Source organism: Macaca nemestrina, chromosome 2 (assembly GCF_043159975.1).
Source record: "Macaca nemestrina isolate mMacNem1 chromosome 2, mMacNem.hap1, whole genome shotgun sequence".
Taxonomy (NCBI): Eukaryota; Metazoa; Chordata; class Mammalia; order Primates; family Cercopithecidae; genus Macaca; species Macaca nemestrina.
In genome coordinates, this window is record NC_092126.1 from 116,517,217 (window position 1) to 116,534,740 (window position 17,524).

General features: G+C 39.4%; 1 protein-coding gene across 7 annotated transcripts in view; it reads right to left on the reverse strand.

The window, feature by feature from the left end:
• The window catches only part of LOC105480565 (Scm like with four mbt domains 1), a 150,043-nt gene that overhangs the window by 56,083 nt on the left and 76,436 nt on the right, over window positions 1-17,524 (reverse strand). For 6 of the 7 annotated variants that reach the window (XM_011739637.3, XM_071091902.1, XM_071091899.1 and 3 more), the window contains one exon: window positions 9,676-9,829. In XM_011739637.3, the coding sequence (XP_011737939.1) occupies window positions 9,676-9,703 (28 nt within the window). In that variant the 5' untranslated portion in view covers window positions 9,704-9,829. Of the gene's footprint in view, window positions 1-9,675; window positions 9,830-16,650; window positions 16,671-17,524 lie in introns of those variants that run through there. The other variant, XM_071091901.1, reaches the window with a different exon arrangement.

Consider the following 17,524-nt stretch of genomic DNA (forward strand, 5'->3'; position numbering starts at 1 on the left):
AAGAATATGTATCAACTTCAACAAAGTTACCTTTGGGCATAAAGAGAAGGAAACAGATTAGAAGGGAAGTACAAAAGACGTTTAAACTGTATTATGTTCTACTTCTTTTAAAAAATGAAAATGGGCCGGGCGCGGTGGCTCAAGCCTGTAATCCCAGCACTTTGGGAGGCTGAAGCGGGTGGATCACAAGGTCAGAAGATCGAGACTATCCTGGCTAACATGGTGAAACCCCGTCTCTACTAAAAATACAAAAAACTAGCCGGGCGTGGTAGCGGGCGCCTGTAGTCCCAGCTACTTGGGAGGCTGAGGTGGGAGAACGCTGTGAACCCGGGAGGCGGAGCTTGCAGTGAGCTTGCAGATCGCGCCACTGCACTCCAGCCTGGGAGACACAGCCAGACTCCGTCTCAAAAAAAAAAAAAAGAAAAAAAAAAATGAAAATGCATGAAAAGATGTTCAACATTACTAATCATTAGGGAAATGCAAATCGGAACTACAATGAAATGCCACTTCACACATATTAGAATAACTATAAACAAAAAGGCAAAAAATAACAAGTGTTGGTGAGGATGTGGAGAATTAAGAATGCTTGTATATTTCTGGTGGGAATGTAAATGGTACAGCCACTGTAGAAAACTGTATAGTACTTCCTCAAAATATTTTTTAAATTATCATATGATCGATCTATCTATCTATCTATCTATCTATCTATCTATCTATCTATCTATCTATCTATCTTCTATCTATCTATCTGTCTATGCATGTCTGTGTATATACCCAAAAAGAATTAAAAAGAGGGACTCAAACATGTATTTGTACACAAACGTTTATAGCAGCAATATTCACAATAACCAAAAGGTAGAGGCGACCCAAGTGTCCATCAACAGATGAATGGATAACAAAATGAATGTGATATATACACACAATGAAATATCATTTAGCCTTTATATTTTAAAAAAAAAAAAAAAAGGAAATTCTGGCCCAGTGCGGTGGCTCATGCCTGCAATCCCAACACTTTGCGAAGCCAAGGCAGAGGATAGCTTAAGCCCAGGACTTTGAGACCAGCCTGAGCAACAGACGGAAATCTCGTGTCTACAAAAATATTTTTAAAAGTTAGCTGAGCATGGTGGTGAGTGGCTGTAGTCCCAGCTACTTGAGAGGCTGAGGTGGAAGGATCACTTGGGAGGTTGGGGCTGCAGTGAGCAGTGATCACATCACTACACTCCAGCCTGGGCTGTTAAGAGACCCCATGCTACCAAAAATAAAGTTCTGACACATACTACAACATTGATAAACACTGAAGACATTATACTAAGAGAAATAAGCCCATCACAAAAGGACAAATGGATACCTACAGTAGTCAAATTCATAGAAACAGAAAATTAAATGGTGGGTTCTAGGGGCTAGGGAAACTGGGGAATGGGGAGTTACTGTTGAATGGATACGCCTTTCCATCTGGAAAGAAAAGGAGATGGATGGCAGTGATGATTGCACAACAATGTGAATGTACTCAATGCCAATAAACTACACACTTAAAATAAAACGGCCTGTAGTCCCAGACTGAAGCAACAGAACTGCTTGACCCCAGGAGTTCAAGACCGTAGTGTACATGATTGTGCCTGTGAATAGCCACTGCACTCCAGCCTGGGCAATGTTACAAGACCCCATCTCTTTAAAAAAAGTGAAAATGGTAAACTTTACATTATGGACATTTTACCACAATAAAAAATTAAAAACCAATATTGAACATTATCATTTATTAAATATTTATGCTAGGCACATGGCTGTTTGTTATAGTCTTTTCCATAGTTTTAATATATTTGAAATGTTTTCATTAGAAATAAAAAGCCAATAATAAAGATTGCTTTGAGGGCATCTTGAAAGTATAGGCCAGTAGAAAGTCAATTTACATTACTAAAACAAAATAAGGCTGGGCATTCGTGGTCCTTAGCAAGGACTCTAGGCCCTTAAATAGCATATTAATTTAAAAATAAAAAATAAATAACAATTAAAATGATGAATCACTCAACTAAAATCTCTTACACAATGCTAAGAAGAAACAAGACTAACAATGTGATGAGATAATGAGCAAGATATATGATAGTTTATTAAAGAAATGCACAATCCTTAAATATATGAAAATGTGCAAATTTTATTTTAAGAGAAATGCAAATTAAAACGACAGAGATATCAGATTGAAAAGGATTCCAAAGTGTGACAAGCCTCTATGGTGAGGCTGTAGTTAAACAGGTAAATCATAATGACACAACCTCTGTGGAAGAAAACTTGGCAATATCTAACAAAATTACATATGTATTTACCTTTTGATCCAGCAATCCCACTTCTAGGAATCTATCCCAAAGATACACTGGCAAGAATACAAAAAGACATATGTACAAAGCCATTCACTGCAGCACTATTTGTAATACCAAGATTGGAAATAACCCTAATGTCCATCAATAAGGAAATGGTTGAATAAATATGGTATATATATTCAGCACAGGTTGCTGTAAAAAGCAATGAGAACAGTCTCTATATACTGATGTGGAATAATCTCCAAAATATACTGTTAAGGGAAACCACACTACCAAACAGTATTTTTTGTGTGTGCCCGTCCCTACTTTTTGTATAAGATGGGAGAGAGGCCAGGCGCAGTTGCTCATGCCTATAATCCTAGCACTCTGGGAGGCCGAGGCGGATAGATCACATGAGGCCAGGAGTTCGAGAGTAGCCTGGCCAACATGGTGAAACCCCATCTCTACTAAAAATACAAAAATTAGCCGGGTGCGTGATGGCATGTGCCTGTAATCCCAGCTACTGAGGTGGCTAAGTCATGTGAATCATTTGAACCTGGAGGTAGAGGTTGCAGTGAGCCGAGATCATACCACTGCACTCCAACCTGGGTGACAGAGCAAGACTCCCTGTCTCAAAAAAGAAAAAAGAAAAAAGGAGAGGGAGATGTGAGTATGAGTATGTATGTGTATACACTCACATATGTTAGTTTATATTTTAAAAATGAACACGCCGGGTGTGGTGGCTCCAACCTGTAATCCCAGCACTCTGGGAGGCCGAGATGGGCGGATCACAAGGTCAGGAGATTGAGACCATCCTGGCTAACATGGTGAAACCCTGTCTCTACTAAAAAATACAAAAAACTAGCCGGGCAAGGTGGCAGGCGCCTGTAGTCCCAGCTACTCGGGAGGCTGAGGCGGGAGAATGGCATAAACCCGGGAGGCGGAGCTTGCAGTGAGCTGAGATCCGGCCACTGCACTCCAGCCTGGACGACAGAGCGAGACTCCATCTAAAAACAAAACAAAACAAAACAAAAAAAAAAAAAAACAACAGGAGAATAAAAAGTAATAAAACTGGTTATATATATGGAAAAAGAGAATGAATCAGTAATACCAGGTTTAAGTAAATTTCCATTTCCATTTCCATTTCCATTTTCATTCTGTCACCCAGGTTGGAATGCAGTGGTGCGATCTCGGCTCACTGCAACCTCCACCTCCTGGGTACAAGCGGTTCTCTTGCCTCAGCCTTCCCAGTAGCTGGGATTACAGGTGCAGACCACTATGCCTGGCTAATCTTTTGTATTTTTAGAAGACATGGGGTTTTACCACGTTGGCCAGGATGGTCTCAAATCCCTGACCTCAGGTGGTCCGCCTGCCTCACCCTCCCAAAGTGCTGTGATTACAGGTATGACCCACTGCCTGGCCAGTTTTGACTTTAGAAGTATGCAGATTTATTATACAATTTAGAAACAATTAAATTGAAATAAAAAAATTATATAAATTTCAAATGAACTGAAACACATGAGCTAACTGTTGGTGGGAAAACCACAAGAAAATAGGATTGCTTTAAGTAATGTTATTTATTTTTATTTGTTTTTGAGACAGGGTCTTGCTCTGTCACCCAGGCTGGAGTGCAGTGGTACAATAAAAACTCTCTGAAGCCTCAACCACCCTGGCTCAAGCAATCTTCCCACCTCAGACTCCCAAGTAGCTGGGGCTACGGGTACATGCCACTGAACCCGGCTAATTTTTTTTTCCCCCTTTTTGGTAGAGACAGAGTCTCCCTATGTCGCCCAGACTGGTCTTGAACTCCTGGGCTCAAGCGATCTTCCTGCCTTTGCCTCCCAAAGTGCTGGATTATAGGTGTGAGCCACCGGGCTTGGCCTAAGCCATGTTAAAATACAATACTCTGACTATAAACACCACCAGTGAAATATATTTAAAAGCAAAAACTAAAGAAATCTTAAACTGCACACTGTGGTTGGCATCTGAAATGTTGCTATTATTTTAAAATAATTAAAGGACTTTTATAGGATAAAAACAAAGAAGTAATAATATTACCATCATTAGCAAACAAGACTTTTTCTTTTTTGAGACAGAGTCTCACTCTGTCCCCCAGTGGCATGATCTCGGCTCACTACAAGCTCCACCTCCTGGGTTCACGCCATTCTCCTGCCTCAGCCTCCCAAGTAGCTGGGACTACAGGCACCTGCCACTACGCCTGGCTAATTTTTTTGCATTTTTAGTAGAGACGGGGTTTCACCATGTTAGCCAGGATGGGCTCAATCTCCTGACCTCCTGATCCTCCCGCCTCAGCCTCCCAAAGTGCTGGGATTACAGGCGTGAGCCACCACGCCCGGCCGCAAACAAGACATTTCTAAAAGAGAAGAGATACAAGCATAAAATCAAAGAAGAAAAACCTTGTAACCCTGTTTTTTTTCTTTTTTTTTTCCTTTTTATTTTTTTGAGATGGAGTTTTGCTATATTGCCCCGGCTGGCCTTGAACTCCCAGGCTCAAGCCACCTCAGCCTCCCAAGTAGCAGGACTATAGAGGTACATGCCACTGTACCCAGCTAAAACCCTGTAATTTTAAATTTAAATTTAAGTATCAATGTAAAACCATTATTTTCTTTATTTTTCAAAAGATGTGTATTTTCATGGCTGGGCAAGGTGGCTCACACCTATAAATCCCAGCACTTTGGGAGGCTGAGGCAGGAAGATCACTTGAAGCCAGGAGTTTGAAACTAGCCTGGGCAATATAGCAAGACCCCATCTCTATTAAAAAAAAAAATTGCTGGGGATGGTGGCACATGCCTGTGTTCCCAGCTACTTGGGAGGCTAAGGTGGGAAGATCACTTGAACACAGGAGTTTGAGGCTGCAGTGAGCGAGCCATGATCATGCCACTGTACTCCACCCTGGGTGACAAAGCAAGATTTTGTCTCTAAAAAATAAAAAATAATTTTAAATGTGTATTTTCTAGCTATGTCTGTAAGTAAGGCCTAGAATAAATGACAACCTAGTATCAAATTAGCACTTCAGCACCCAGATTGTGGTCTCTAAATATCGTACTTACATTAAAGAAAAAAAAGCTCCTCAGAGAAACAGCAGATTACAAGTTTGGGGCAGGATATGTTCAGGAGGTACTTGGGAATCTTACTGGTCCAGAAGGCAAGGACTAGTGTATCAAAGATAGATGACATCACATCAGAAGAACACAGGAACCAGTCTGAAAGAACTCTCGCTGCTCTAGAATTTGATCATCAAATGAATGATGACAGCAATGAATTCAAACTCATCAAATGTATATATATACATATATGTACTTAAATACATGAGTTAATAATATTTAAAACAAAGGAAAAATCAACTTCTAAAATGGCAGAATGATTATCACAGTGAACACACTCTCCCATAAAAGAACAAAAAGACTGGCTAAACAATGAAAATCAATCATTTCAAAGTCCTAAAATTAACCAAAGGCACAGAACAAACTAAAAAGCATCTATTGAAGATAAGCCACTAAACCTCAGTTAGAAGAGCGAAATATGACATTTTAAGTTGGGGCTATTCCCTTCTCTCTTCCTTCTCCAGTGCAAAAAGAAAATTTTAGAACTGAAAATAACCCAATTAATAATAATAATAAAAAACTCTATGGATAAGTTCAACAGCAGAATGAAGCAGACAAGAAAGAATGAGTAAAATTGAAGACAAAACAACAGAAAAAACCCAATCTAAACAACAGAGAGAAAACATTAAAAAAAAAAAGAAAAATGAAGACGGTCTGAGAGACTTATGGGACAGTAAGAGAAGCTCTAATATTAGTTTTATTAAAGTTTCAGTAGAAGGAAAAAATGAAGACTGAAAAAGTATTTGAAGAAATAATGGCTAAAATTTTTCTAAACCTGGCAAAAGATATAAAGTCCCTAAACTCCAGAAGCTAAGTAGACCCCAAACAAGATAAACCCCCAAAAAAATACACCAGACTCAAACTTCCAAAAACTAAAGGAAAAAAAAAATCTTAAAATTAACAAGAGAGAAACCTCTCTTTTAAAGCAGAGCATTGGGGGTGGGAGGTGGGAGAGTGTCCAATAACAGCAGATTTCTCATCAGAAACCATGGAGGCCACAAAGAAGTAGCACAATTATTTTCTGAGAGCTGAAAGAAATGAGTTTTCAACCCAGGATTCCATATCCAGCAAAAATATCCCCCAATAACGAAGGGGAAATCAACACATTCTCAAATGAAAGGAAATGAAGACAATCTGTCACTAGTAGACCTCCTTTAAAAAAAGGGTTAAAGCCGGGCGTGGTGGCTCACACCTGTAATCCCAGCACTTTAGGAGGCCGAGACAGGCGGATCATGAGGTCAGGAGAACGAGACCATCCTGGCTAACATGGTAAAACCCTGTTTCTACTAAAAATTAAAAAAATTAGCCAGGCGTGGTGGTGGGCACCTGTAGTCCCAGCTACTCGGGAGGCTGAGGCAGGAGAATGGCGTGAACTCGGGAGGCGGAGCTTGCAGTGAGCCGAGATAGCACCACTGCACTCCAGCCTGGGCGACAGAGCGAGACTCCGTCTCAAAAACAAACAAACAAACAAACAAAAACAAAAAAAAACTAAAGAAAATTCACTAAATAGAAATGAAGTGACAAAAGAATGAATCTTGGAAAATCAGGAAAAGAATAAATGACAAGAGAAATAGTAAAAATATTGAAAAATATAATAAATTTTCCTTCTCTCAAGTGTTCTAAATTATATGTTTGACAGTTTAAACAAAAACGTTAAGCATGTCTGATTTGATTCTCAAAATATGTAGAGAAAATATTTAAGGCAATTATATTATTATATAAAAGAGTGTAAAGAGACATAAAAGTAGGAAAGGTTTCTATACTTCACTCAAAGTAATAAAATGAAGACTGTGATAAGTTATATATAAGTAATATAATACCTAAAGTAACTGCTAGTAAGTGCTACAAGAGGATATACTCAAAAACACTACAAATCAAAATGGAATTCTAAAAAAAAGTTCAAGTAACCCACAGGAAAGCAGAGGGGAAAAAAAAAAAACCACAGGAGCCAGTCTGAAAGAACTCTCACTGCTCCAGAGAAACAAACAAAAAACAGAAAAAATAAATAAGCAGACCGGGCGCGGTGGCTCACGCCTGTAATCCCAGCACTTTGGGAGGCCGAGGCGGGCGGATCACAAGGTCAGGAGATCGAGACCACGGTGAAACCCCATCTCTACTAAAAATACAAAAAATTAGCCGGGCGCGGTTGTGGGCGCCTGTAGTCCCAGCTACTCGGGAGGCTGAGGCAGGAGAATGGCGTGAACCCGGGAGGCGGAGCTTGCAGTGAGCCGAGATCGCGCCACTGCACTCCAGCCTGGGCGACAGAGGGAGACTCCGTCTCAAAAAAAAAAAAATAAAATAAAAAATAAATAAATAAATAAGCAAAAAAAGCAGACTTGAATCCAAACATATCAATAACTACGTTAAGTATAAATGATATACATACATCCCATAAGGCCAGAATTTTTAAAACTTAGTATATGCTGTATCAAGAACCTTATTTCAAATATAATGATACAGCCATGTTGAAAAGGATGAAAAAGATATATCATGCAAACGTTAATACAAGAAAGCAGGAACAGGTAAATCCTAGAGACAGAAAGTAGATTATGGATGCCAGAGTCTGGGTGGAAAAGGAAAAGACGACTAATGGTTTGCTGTGATGGAATATTCTGGAATTAGATAGCAGTGACGGCTGGAAAACTTTCTGAATAGACTAAAAACCTCTGAATTATGTACTCTAAAAAGGTTGATTTTATGGTATGTGTATTGCGTCTCAAAAAAATCATACTTCAATGAAGTTTTTTGAAAAACAAACCTCAACAACAAAAAAGCCAATCTTTATTAATTAAAAATAAACCAATTAATAATAAGCCAAAGACATGATGAGCTATTTCACTGAAGAGGATACAGAGATGCCAAGTAGGAACATGTAAAGATGTTCAATATCACTGGCGGCCATTAGGGAGGTACAAATTAACACCATGATGAGCTGTCACTACCCACCTATCAGAATGGCTTAAACAAAAGTAATGACACCACCAGATAACAGTGAGGATGTAGAGAAACTAGATCTCTCATATACTGCTAGTGAGAATGTAAAATGGCACAGCCACTCTGGAGCATAATTTTGCAGCTTTACTAAATATGATCTAGTGATTGTGCTGCTGGGTATGTACCCCAGAAAAATAAAGTATTATATACATAACTGTTAATAGCAACTTACATGTTTGTAACAGCCAAAAACTGGAAAAAAACAAAATGTACTACAATAGATGAATGGTTAACCAAACTGTAGTACATTCATGACTACTCCACCACAATAAAAAGGAACAAACTGTCAATATACGCAAGAGCTGGGATGGATCTCAAGGGCATTATTAAAGCCCATCTCAAAAAGCCATGTACTGTGTTATTCTATTTATGTAACATTCTTTAAATGACAAAATTATAGAGATGGAGAACAAATTAACAGTTGCCTGGGATTAGGGAAAGTGGGGAGAAGGAGGATAGGTGTGGGAACTCTTTGTGGTGATGGAATACTTCTGTATTTTGACCGAGGGGATGGTTCCAGGAATCTACACATGTGATAAAATGACATAGAATTACACATTCTTTATACTAATATCAATTTCCTCAGTTTTATATCATATTATAGTAACTAATGAGAGAAACTGGGTGAAAGGAACATGAAATCTGTCAGTAAGTACTATTTTGCAAACTCCTGTGAATGCATAATTACTTCAAAGTAACTAGAAAGTAATCATCAAAATGTTAATGCTATTTTAAAAAAGAAGTCTGTTCATAACATTTTTTTTTCTTTTTTCTTTTTTTTGAGACGGAATCTCGCTCTGCCCAGGCTAGAGTGCAGTGGAGCGATTTCGGCTCACTGCAAGCTCTACCTCCCGGGTTCACGCCATTCTCCCGCCTCAGCCTCCCGAGAAGCTGGGACTACAGGCACCTGCTACCACGCCCGGCTAATTTTTTGTATTTTGTTTAGTAGAGATGGAGTTTCACTGTGTTAGCCAGGATGGTCTCGATCTCCTGACCTCATGATCCGCCCACCTTGGCCTCCCAAAGTGCTGGGATTACAGGCATGAGCCACTGCGCCTGGCCTTGTTCATAATGGTTTCTTATTTTTTCAGCAAACATTATTAGTAGCCCCTAGTGCCAGGTTCTCTGACAGGTACAGAAGATGGCAATGAAAAACAAGACTTCAAACAGCTTCCAGTTCAGTGGTAGAGAAATAGACAATATAACACAGGCAAGTAATATAATTGTGCATCCTAGAGAATAAATTCTGAGAATAAAACCAATACCTGCATCAAGCTGCTGCTCCCCGTTCATTTCCACAGCATATAGGCTATATCCTCCCAACACAAAGGAAAGGCCTATGGTTCTGCTAGAATCTGAAGATTACTTGCAGGTTTCAAGCATCTGTTCAATGGGTATCCAAGGGTCCAAATGAAAGTGCTGAAAAATGAAAAAGAACACATAAACAGCCTGAAGCCCAAGCGCACTCACTCACTCATAAAACAGGGCACTCAACTGGTTGAGAGATCAGATAAGATAAAAACGTACTGGCAGAACAGATAGGACTGGAGGAAAAAATTGACACTTTCTCTAATTTTGAAGAGTCAGTATGTGTATGTGTGCGCTCATGTGCGTCTGTATGTTTAGAGAATGCACACTATCGAGAATTCGATAATAAATCTAAAACTCACAACAAAGATGCATATGAATCATTACCCTTTAAATTTACATTACCATACTTAGCACCAAGATTCCTATCCACAAAACTCCAGTTCCTAATGGTTTCCTAGGGAGAGGGGGGAGTTAGCTTTCAATGCTGTCTTACACAACAAATATGATTCAAGATTCAGTATTACTTTATCTAATTTTCCATTTCATTTATCTAGAATATTATGCAGAACCATAAATATCAACTGTATTAGCCTACAATTACAAAGAGAATTCCTCCAAAATAAGTTTGGAACCTGCTTATTCTTTTTTAAAAAAACAGCTTTAGGGTTGGATGCGGTGGCTCACGCCTATAATCCCAACACTCTGGGAGGCTGAGGTGAGAGGATCACTTTGAGCCCAGGAGTTTGGGACCAGCCTCAGCAACAAGGCAAAACCTTATCTGTACTAAAAATACAAAAACTAGCTGGGTATGGTGGTGCACGCCTGTAGTTTCAGCTACTCGGGAGGCCGAGGTGGGAGGATGGCTTGAGTCTGGGGCACAGAGGTTGCAGTGAGCCAAGATCACACCACTGCACTCCAGCCTGGGTGACAGAGCCAGACACTGTCTCAAAAAAAGAAAAAAAAAAGCTTTATTGGGATACAAATCACATACCAAAATTTCCCATTTCAAGTGTACAAATTAATAATTTTTAGTAAATGTACAAAGTGTAACCATCATAATTGAATTTGAGAATATTTCTATTATCCTGAAAAAAAGCCAAATGCCCACTTGCAGTTCCTTCCCATTCCATCCCTAAGCTCAAGCAACCATTCATCTGCTTTGTCTCTACAGATTTTGCCTTTCCCAAACATTTCACGTAAATGGAACCATAAGAAATGTGGTCTTTCGGCCGGGCGCGGTGGCTCAAGCCTGTAATCCCAGCACTTTGGGAGGCCGAGGCGGGTGGATCACGAGGTCAGGAGATCGAGACTATCCTGGCTAACACGGTGAAACCCCGTCTCTACTAAAAATACAAAAAAATTAGCCGGGCGTGGTAGCAGGCGCCTGTAGTCCCAGCTACTTGGGAGGCTGAGTCGGGAGAATGGCGTGAACCCAGGGGGAGGAGCTTGCAGTGAGCCGAGATCGCGCCACTGCACTCCAGCCTGGGAGACACGGCGAGACTCCGTCTCAAAAAAAAAAAAAAAAAAAAAAAAGAAATGTGGTCTTTCATACTTGGTTTTCTTTCACTTATGTTTTTGAGGTTCATCCATGTTGCAATATGGATGAATCTATTCTTGCCTTACATACATGTAAAATAATCTAAGATATTATCTTAATATGTGCCTAATAGATTGGAAAGAGGAAATGAAAGGGAGAAAAGAGCTGCTTCAGGAAGGTAGGGCATGAACTAACTGCAAGAGCGACAATACAGAAAACTGTAGAATTGGGATGGGTACTTAACAGCACAGCTTTGGGGGCGATATTCTGCAGGATCAAGCAATTATATACCTCTCAAAAGTTTTGAGTGTGTATTAGACCCCCCAGTAAATGATTCTCATAAGCAACTTTAATCATGAAGAAAAAGTTTAGCTTTTAATACATCCTTATATCACTTTTATATATCTGAAAAGGTACCAGCTACCTAAAGGACAATAGCTTAAAATGGGTAGGGATGGCCGGGTGCATGGCTCATGCCTGTTATCCTAGCACTTTGGGAGACCAAGGCAGGCAGATCACTTGAGCCCAGGAGTTCAAGACCAGCCTGGGCAACACAGCAAAACCCTGTCTCAAAAAAAAAAAAAAAAAAAAAAAAAAAAAAAAATATATATATATATATATATATATATAAAAATTAGCTGGGTGTGGTAGAGCATGCCTGTAGTCCCAGCTACTTGGGTGGCTGAGGCAAGAGAATTGCTTGAGCCCAGGAGGCTGAGGGTGAGGCTGCAGTGAGCCACTGTACTCCAGCCTGGGCAATGGGAGTGAAAGCCTGTCTCAAAAAAAAAAAAGGTGGGGAGGTAAGGAAACCTAGGTTCTAGTGCCAGCTCTAGTGATAACTAATAGTGCAATCTGATACACTACCATATTATGTCCATTTTTTATCTGTAAAACAAATAAAGATCTTTTTCAGATTTTAAATTTTCATTTCATAATGAGCGTAGAAAAGTTTTGATAACTATTAAGATTGTGGACATTCCACTTGAGATAAATGCCAGTTATCCCAAATCGTATCACAGAATATAAGCACCGAAACCCACACTTTCAAAGATGGGAACAATTGAACAGAAACTTGAGAGTGATGTTTACGGCTTCTAAATGTGCTCTCTTCCCTCAGTTTACTTTTCTACCCCAAGCCCAAAACATCCAAACTGTATCACTCCACCTACTAATTTATTCATTCCCCATATACTTATCAAACACCAGCTCCTTACCAACCACTACTGTAGGGGATGGGGTAAAGCAGTCAAGAGAGATATGACTCCTACTTTCATGGAGCTTATTTTCAACCGGAGGGAAACAAATTAAGCCAACAATAAAAAAATTATTTAAACTGCTATGAAGTAAAAGTACTAGGCGATAAGAAAGAATATAAAGGCAGGTCTAACCTAAAATGAGAGGTCACTGACAGTGTCCCTGAGAAAATGATACAGCAGCTAGGCAGAAGGGGGAGAAAAGGAGGACTATTCCAGGCACCAAGAATAGAATAAACCAAGGCTCTATGGTGGGAAGGACCTGAAGGCTGCTGTGGCTAGAGCATGTGAACCAATAGAGTAAGTAGCAGATAAAAGATTGAACAGGAAGAGAAGGGATAACAGCAATTAATAATTACTGAGGACTGCCTATGTACTGGGGCACTGTTTTAAGCAGGTTGTTGACAAGTCCAAATTCCTATGGCTCTAATTTAGTAGATAATCTCCACATATAAAGTCTTGACACTTCAGCATGGTTTTGACAGAACGAAGTCAGTGCTAAACAAGTATCTGTTGGGTCACTAGCCTTTGAAGATGTCATCTACCGTTTATGTTCATAAACTCTTGGAACATGCTAGAGTATTTTGTGCAGAGAGCCACAAAGTACAAAAATAATAATGAAACTTCAAAGCCAAAAGGCATGAAGTGGGAGAGATGCAAGTTTTACGTAGCAGAAAGCTACGGTTATGACATTCTTTCAATCTTACATCAATCGTTTAGATTTTAGCCAATGAGCAATCAGTTCATCATCTTAACAGGATCACAAGAAATAGACTGATGAAGCCTTCTGTTGTGGAACATCTGTTAACGCTCTCTCTTTATTGTTAGCCTGCTGTCTTTTTATGCAGTTTAAAAAAAAAAAAAAAAAAACCAGTAAAATGTCCAGGAGCTTAGTATATGAAAATTTAATTCACTTTTCCTTTATTTTCTGTTCATATTAAATTGTTTTACTGTCATTGTTTATTTTATCACTTATTTTGGTATTATCACCCTCTTGTAGTGAACAGAATACACTAAGAGTTACTCATTTAAGGCCTGGTGAGGTGGCTCATATCTGTAATCCCAGCACTTTGAGAGGCCAAGGTGGGCATATTGCTTGAGGTCAGGAGTTTGAGACCAGCCTGGCCAATGTGGTAAAACCCCATCTCTACTACACACACACACACTAATTAGCTGGGTATGGTGGTGGGCACGTGTAATCCCAGCCATCTGGGAGGCTGAGAAGAGAATCGCTTGAGCCCAGGAGGCTGCGGCTGCAGAGAGCCAAGATCACACCACTGCACTCCAGCTCAGGTAACAGAGCCAGACTCCATCTCAAAAAAAGAAAAAAAAAAAAGAGTTATTCATTTAAATAAGTGCTTATAAGGCTGGGCCCAATGGCTCACCCCTATAGTCCCAGTGCTCTGGAAGCCTGAGGCGGAAGGATCTCTTGAGTCCAGGAGTCTGAGGTTACCATAAGCAATGATCATACCACTGTATTCTAGCCTGGGCAACAGGGAGAGACCCTGTCTCAAAAATAAATAAGTAAAAATAAATAAATAAATAAATAAATGTAAAAATAAATAAATTCTCATGGATTAACTGATCTGGATCGTAGTCATCTTATTTAATACTTTAGTGAACTAAATAGGTACTTAGATATTTGGAAGGGGTTCTAAGATAATATACTGAAGCCTGAAGAAATGTTAAATACTTCTAAGAAATATAAACAAAAATTGAAAAAGCAAAGCTAATTGGAAAAAATAAGCTTTCAAGATAAATACTAAAAAAGAACAACTAAACCCCAGCAGAAAAATCAAACTGAATAGCTATTTCATTTTTAAGTGGTAACATCAATATAAAACCACCATGGAATGTTAACAGATTTTTTAAAAGACCTAAAAGTCATCTGAACAACAAATATGTTAGACAAAATCTTCCCCTCCCATCTTGTTGGGTTTTTTTTAGACAAAGTCCCGCTCTGTTGCCCAGGCTGGAGTGCAGTGGCGCAATCTCAGCTCACTGCAACCTCTGCCTCCCAGCTTGAAGCAATTCTCCTGCCTTAGCCTCCCAAGTAGCTGGGATTACAGGCGTGAGAGCTACCACGCCTGGCTAATTTTGTACTTTTTGTATTTTAGTAGAGACCATGTTGGCCAGGCTGGTCTCAAACCCCTGACCTCAAGTGATCCACCTGCCTCAGCCCTCCCATCTTGTTTTAGATTACACATACAGTCCAACTCTGAGCCTAGTAGTAGTAACCTGGCTTCATGTTAATGCCCTTTGTTTTCAAGGCTAAGATAAACATTGAGTAAGATGAGTGATTACATGGGGAAGTTGCAATAATGCAAGATAAATTTCTGTGGGAAATATCCTCAGCCAAATGATTTAACATATCTGACCTAAGTAACTTTTAAAGGGCTTAGAAAGGACAGGACCTCAGTGTGGTTCTAAAGATCACTGATACGTTCAGTGGTTGGGGGAAAAAAAAAAAAAAACTTTAATTCAAAAAATATCAGGCAGTTAGCAAGAAAATTCCTATTGAAATATTTGATTTTGTACACTTATCCCTCAACTCAATAGATACAAGTCCAACAATAATTTCAAGTATGTTGTTAAATATGGTAATTGCAACAATTCAGCAAATTAGATGCTCCATTTTCAGCAGATCTGCAAAGTTAACTCTGACCTTGACAGTGCAGTCAGTGGTAGAGTCACCTTATATTTTCTGTTCCCATTCCCCAACAGGTGTAGCTTTCTGTCGGCCTTTCACTCTTACCATAGTCAACTGTCACTACGTTTTATTTGACTATCTAAATTAAACATTGTCCTTCCATTTGTCAAATGCCAACGTAACTCAGGGACAGAAATCTTCTACTGTTTCATTAAGTTGTTTGTTGTTTCATTTTTATTGTTTTAACCCACTGCTACATGTTTGACTAGAGAGATTAAAAAATAAACTCTGATAAAGTCAAGGTTTTAGTTCAATTTTGAGAGAAAAATCTTAGTCACTCATATCATCTAAATTAAATCTTGAGGCCAGGCACGGCGGCTCACGTCTGTAATCCCAGCATTTTGAGGGGGCCGAGGTGGTGAATCACTTGAGCTCAGGAGTTCAAGATAAGCGTGAGCAATATGGCAAGACTCTGTCTCTACAAAAAGTAAAAAAAAAAAAAAAAAAAAAAAAAAAAAAAAAAATTAGCTGGGTGTGGTGGCACATGCTTGTAATCCCAGCTACTCAGGAGGCTGAAGTGGGAGAACTTCAAACCCAGGGCAGAGGTTGCAGTGAGCCAAGGTTGTGATGAGCGAAGTTTGCACCACTGCACTCCAGCTTGGGTGGCAGAGCAAGACCCTGTACCAAAAAAAAAAAAAAAAGAAAAAAATCTGACCCAAACCTTTTCATGATTTTATAAACCCAATACAGGGCAAATCCATCTCAGTTGAATAAACTGGTACTAATAAATGTATAAAACCACTGAAAGTTCTAAACAAAACCCAAACTCAAGAATAACCTAAACTGGAAAAAAAAGAAAACAAAGAAAGTTAAATTGTGGAGCCAATATTTTTAAAGATTTTAGACAACAATGAGAAATTGTTAAGTAAAATATAGCATAAGCATACAATACACCACACATGGCCATTGGAAATTGTGTTAGAGAAATGGTTTTCTTCTCCAAATCCCAATAGGGCATTTTTTTTCCTTCTAATTCTATGGTTGAACCAATAGGCCACTGTATTTGACTTGATAAGCTAATTTTAGAATGCATATAAGCCGGGCATAGTGGCTCATGCCTGTAATCCCAGCACTGTGGGAAGCCAAGGTGAGAAGAGAGCTTCAGCCCAGGAGTTGCAGACCAGCCTGGGCAATATAGTAAGACCTCATATCTCTATGAAAAATTTAAAGAAACAAAATTAGCTAAGTGTGGTGACACATGCCTGTAATCCCAGCTATTCAAGAAGCCGAGATTTTTTTGTTGGTTTGTTTTGAGACAGTCTACTTCTGTCACCCAGGCTGGAGTGCAGTGGCACAATCTTGTTTCACTGCAACCTCTACCTCCAGGCTCAAGCAATTCTCGTGCCTCAGCCTCCTGAGTAACTGGGATTGCAGTGTGTGCTACCACGCTCGGCTAATTTTTGTATTTTTGGTAGAGACAGGGTTTTACCATGTTGGCTAGGCTGGTCTTGAACTCCCTGACCTCAGGTGAGGTGATCTGCTCTCGCCTCAGAGTCCCCAAAGTGCTGGGATTACAGGCATGAGCCACGGCGCAGCCAGCCAGGAAGCTGAGAATTGCTTGAGTCTGAGAGGCAGAGTCTGTAATGACCCAGGATCATGCCACCGCACTCCAGCCTGGGTGATAGAGCAAAAACAAAACATAAAATGAAATGCATCTAAAAGAGAAAATGTACAATCCAGCTACATTTTTGTAAAAGATGACATAAGGCAAGTTCCTTCCATCAAAATATTAGGCCAGGCACAGCAGCTCATGCCTGTAATCTCAGCACTTTGGGAGGCCAAGACAGGAGAATCACTTGAGGCCAGGAGTTCAAGACCAACCTGGGCAGCATAGTGAGACCCCATCCCTAAAAAGAAATTTTTTTCCTAAATCAAAATAGTGTAACATTAGCATAAGAAAAGACAAACATCAATAAAGTAAAATAAAGTTGAACAAAACAGATCAAGTTTTACGACAGTGCAGTTTGTGATAAACAGGGCATTCCATATAAATCATGAAAGGACACAAACAGTGTTAAAGAATTGCCTATCCATTTTGGGAGGAAAAAAAATTAGAACCTTACTTTATGCTGCCACATAAATAAATTCCAGGTGAATTAAAAGAGAAAAACATGAAAAAGAAGATTCCAAAGAAATTAAAAGAAAACATATGTGAATATGGTTATAGCCTTGGAATAGCATAGATTTCCTTAAGCAAGGAAGCCATAAAATGGATACCTTTGACTAAATACTTAAAACTTTCAACTTGCAAAAAGAACCATAAACAAATTTTTTTAATGAGCTACAGAAAAAACCATCTCCAG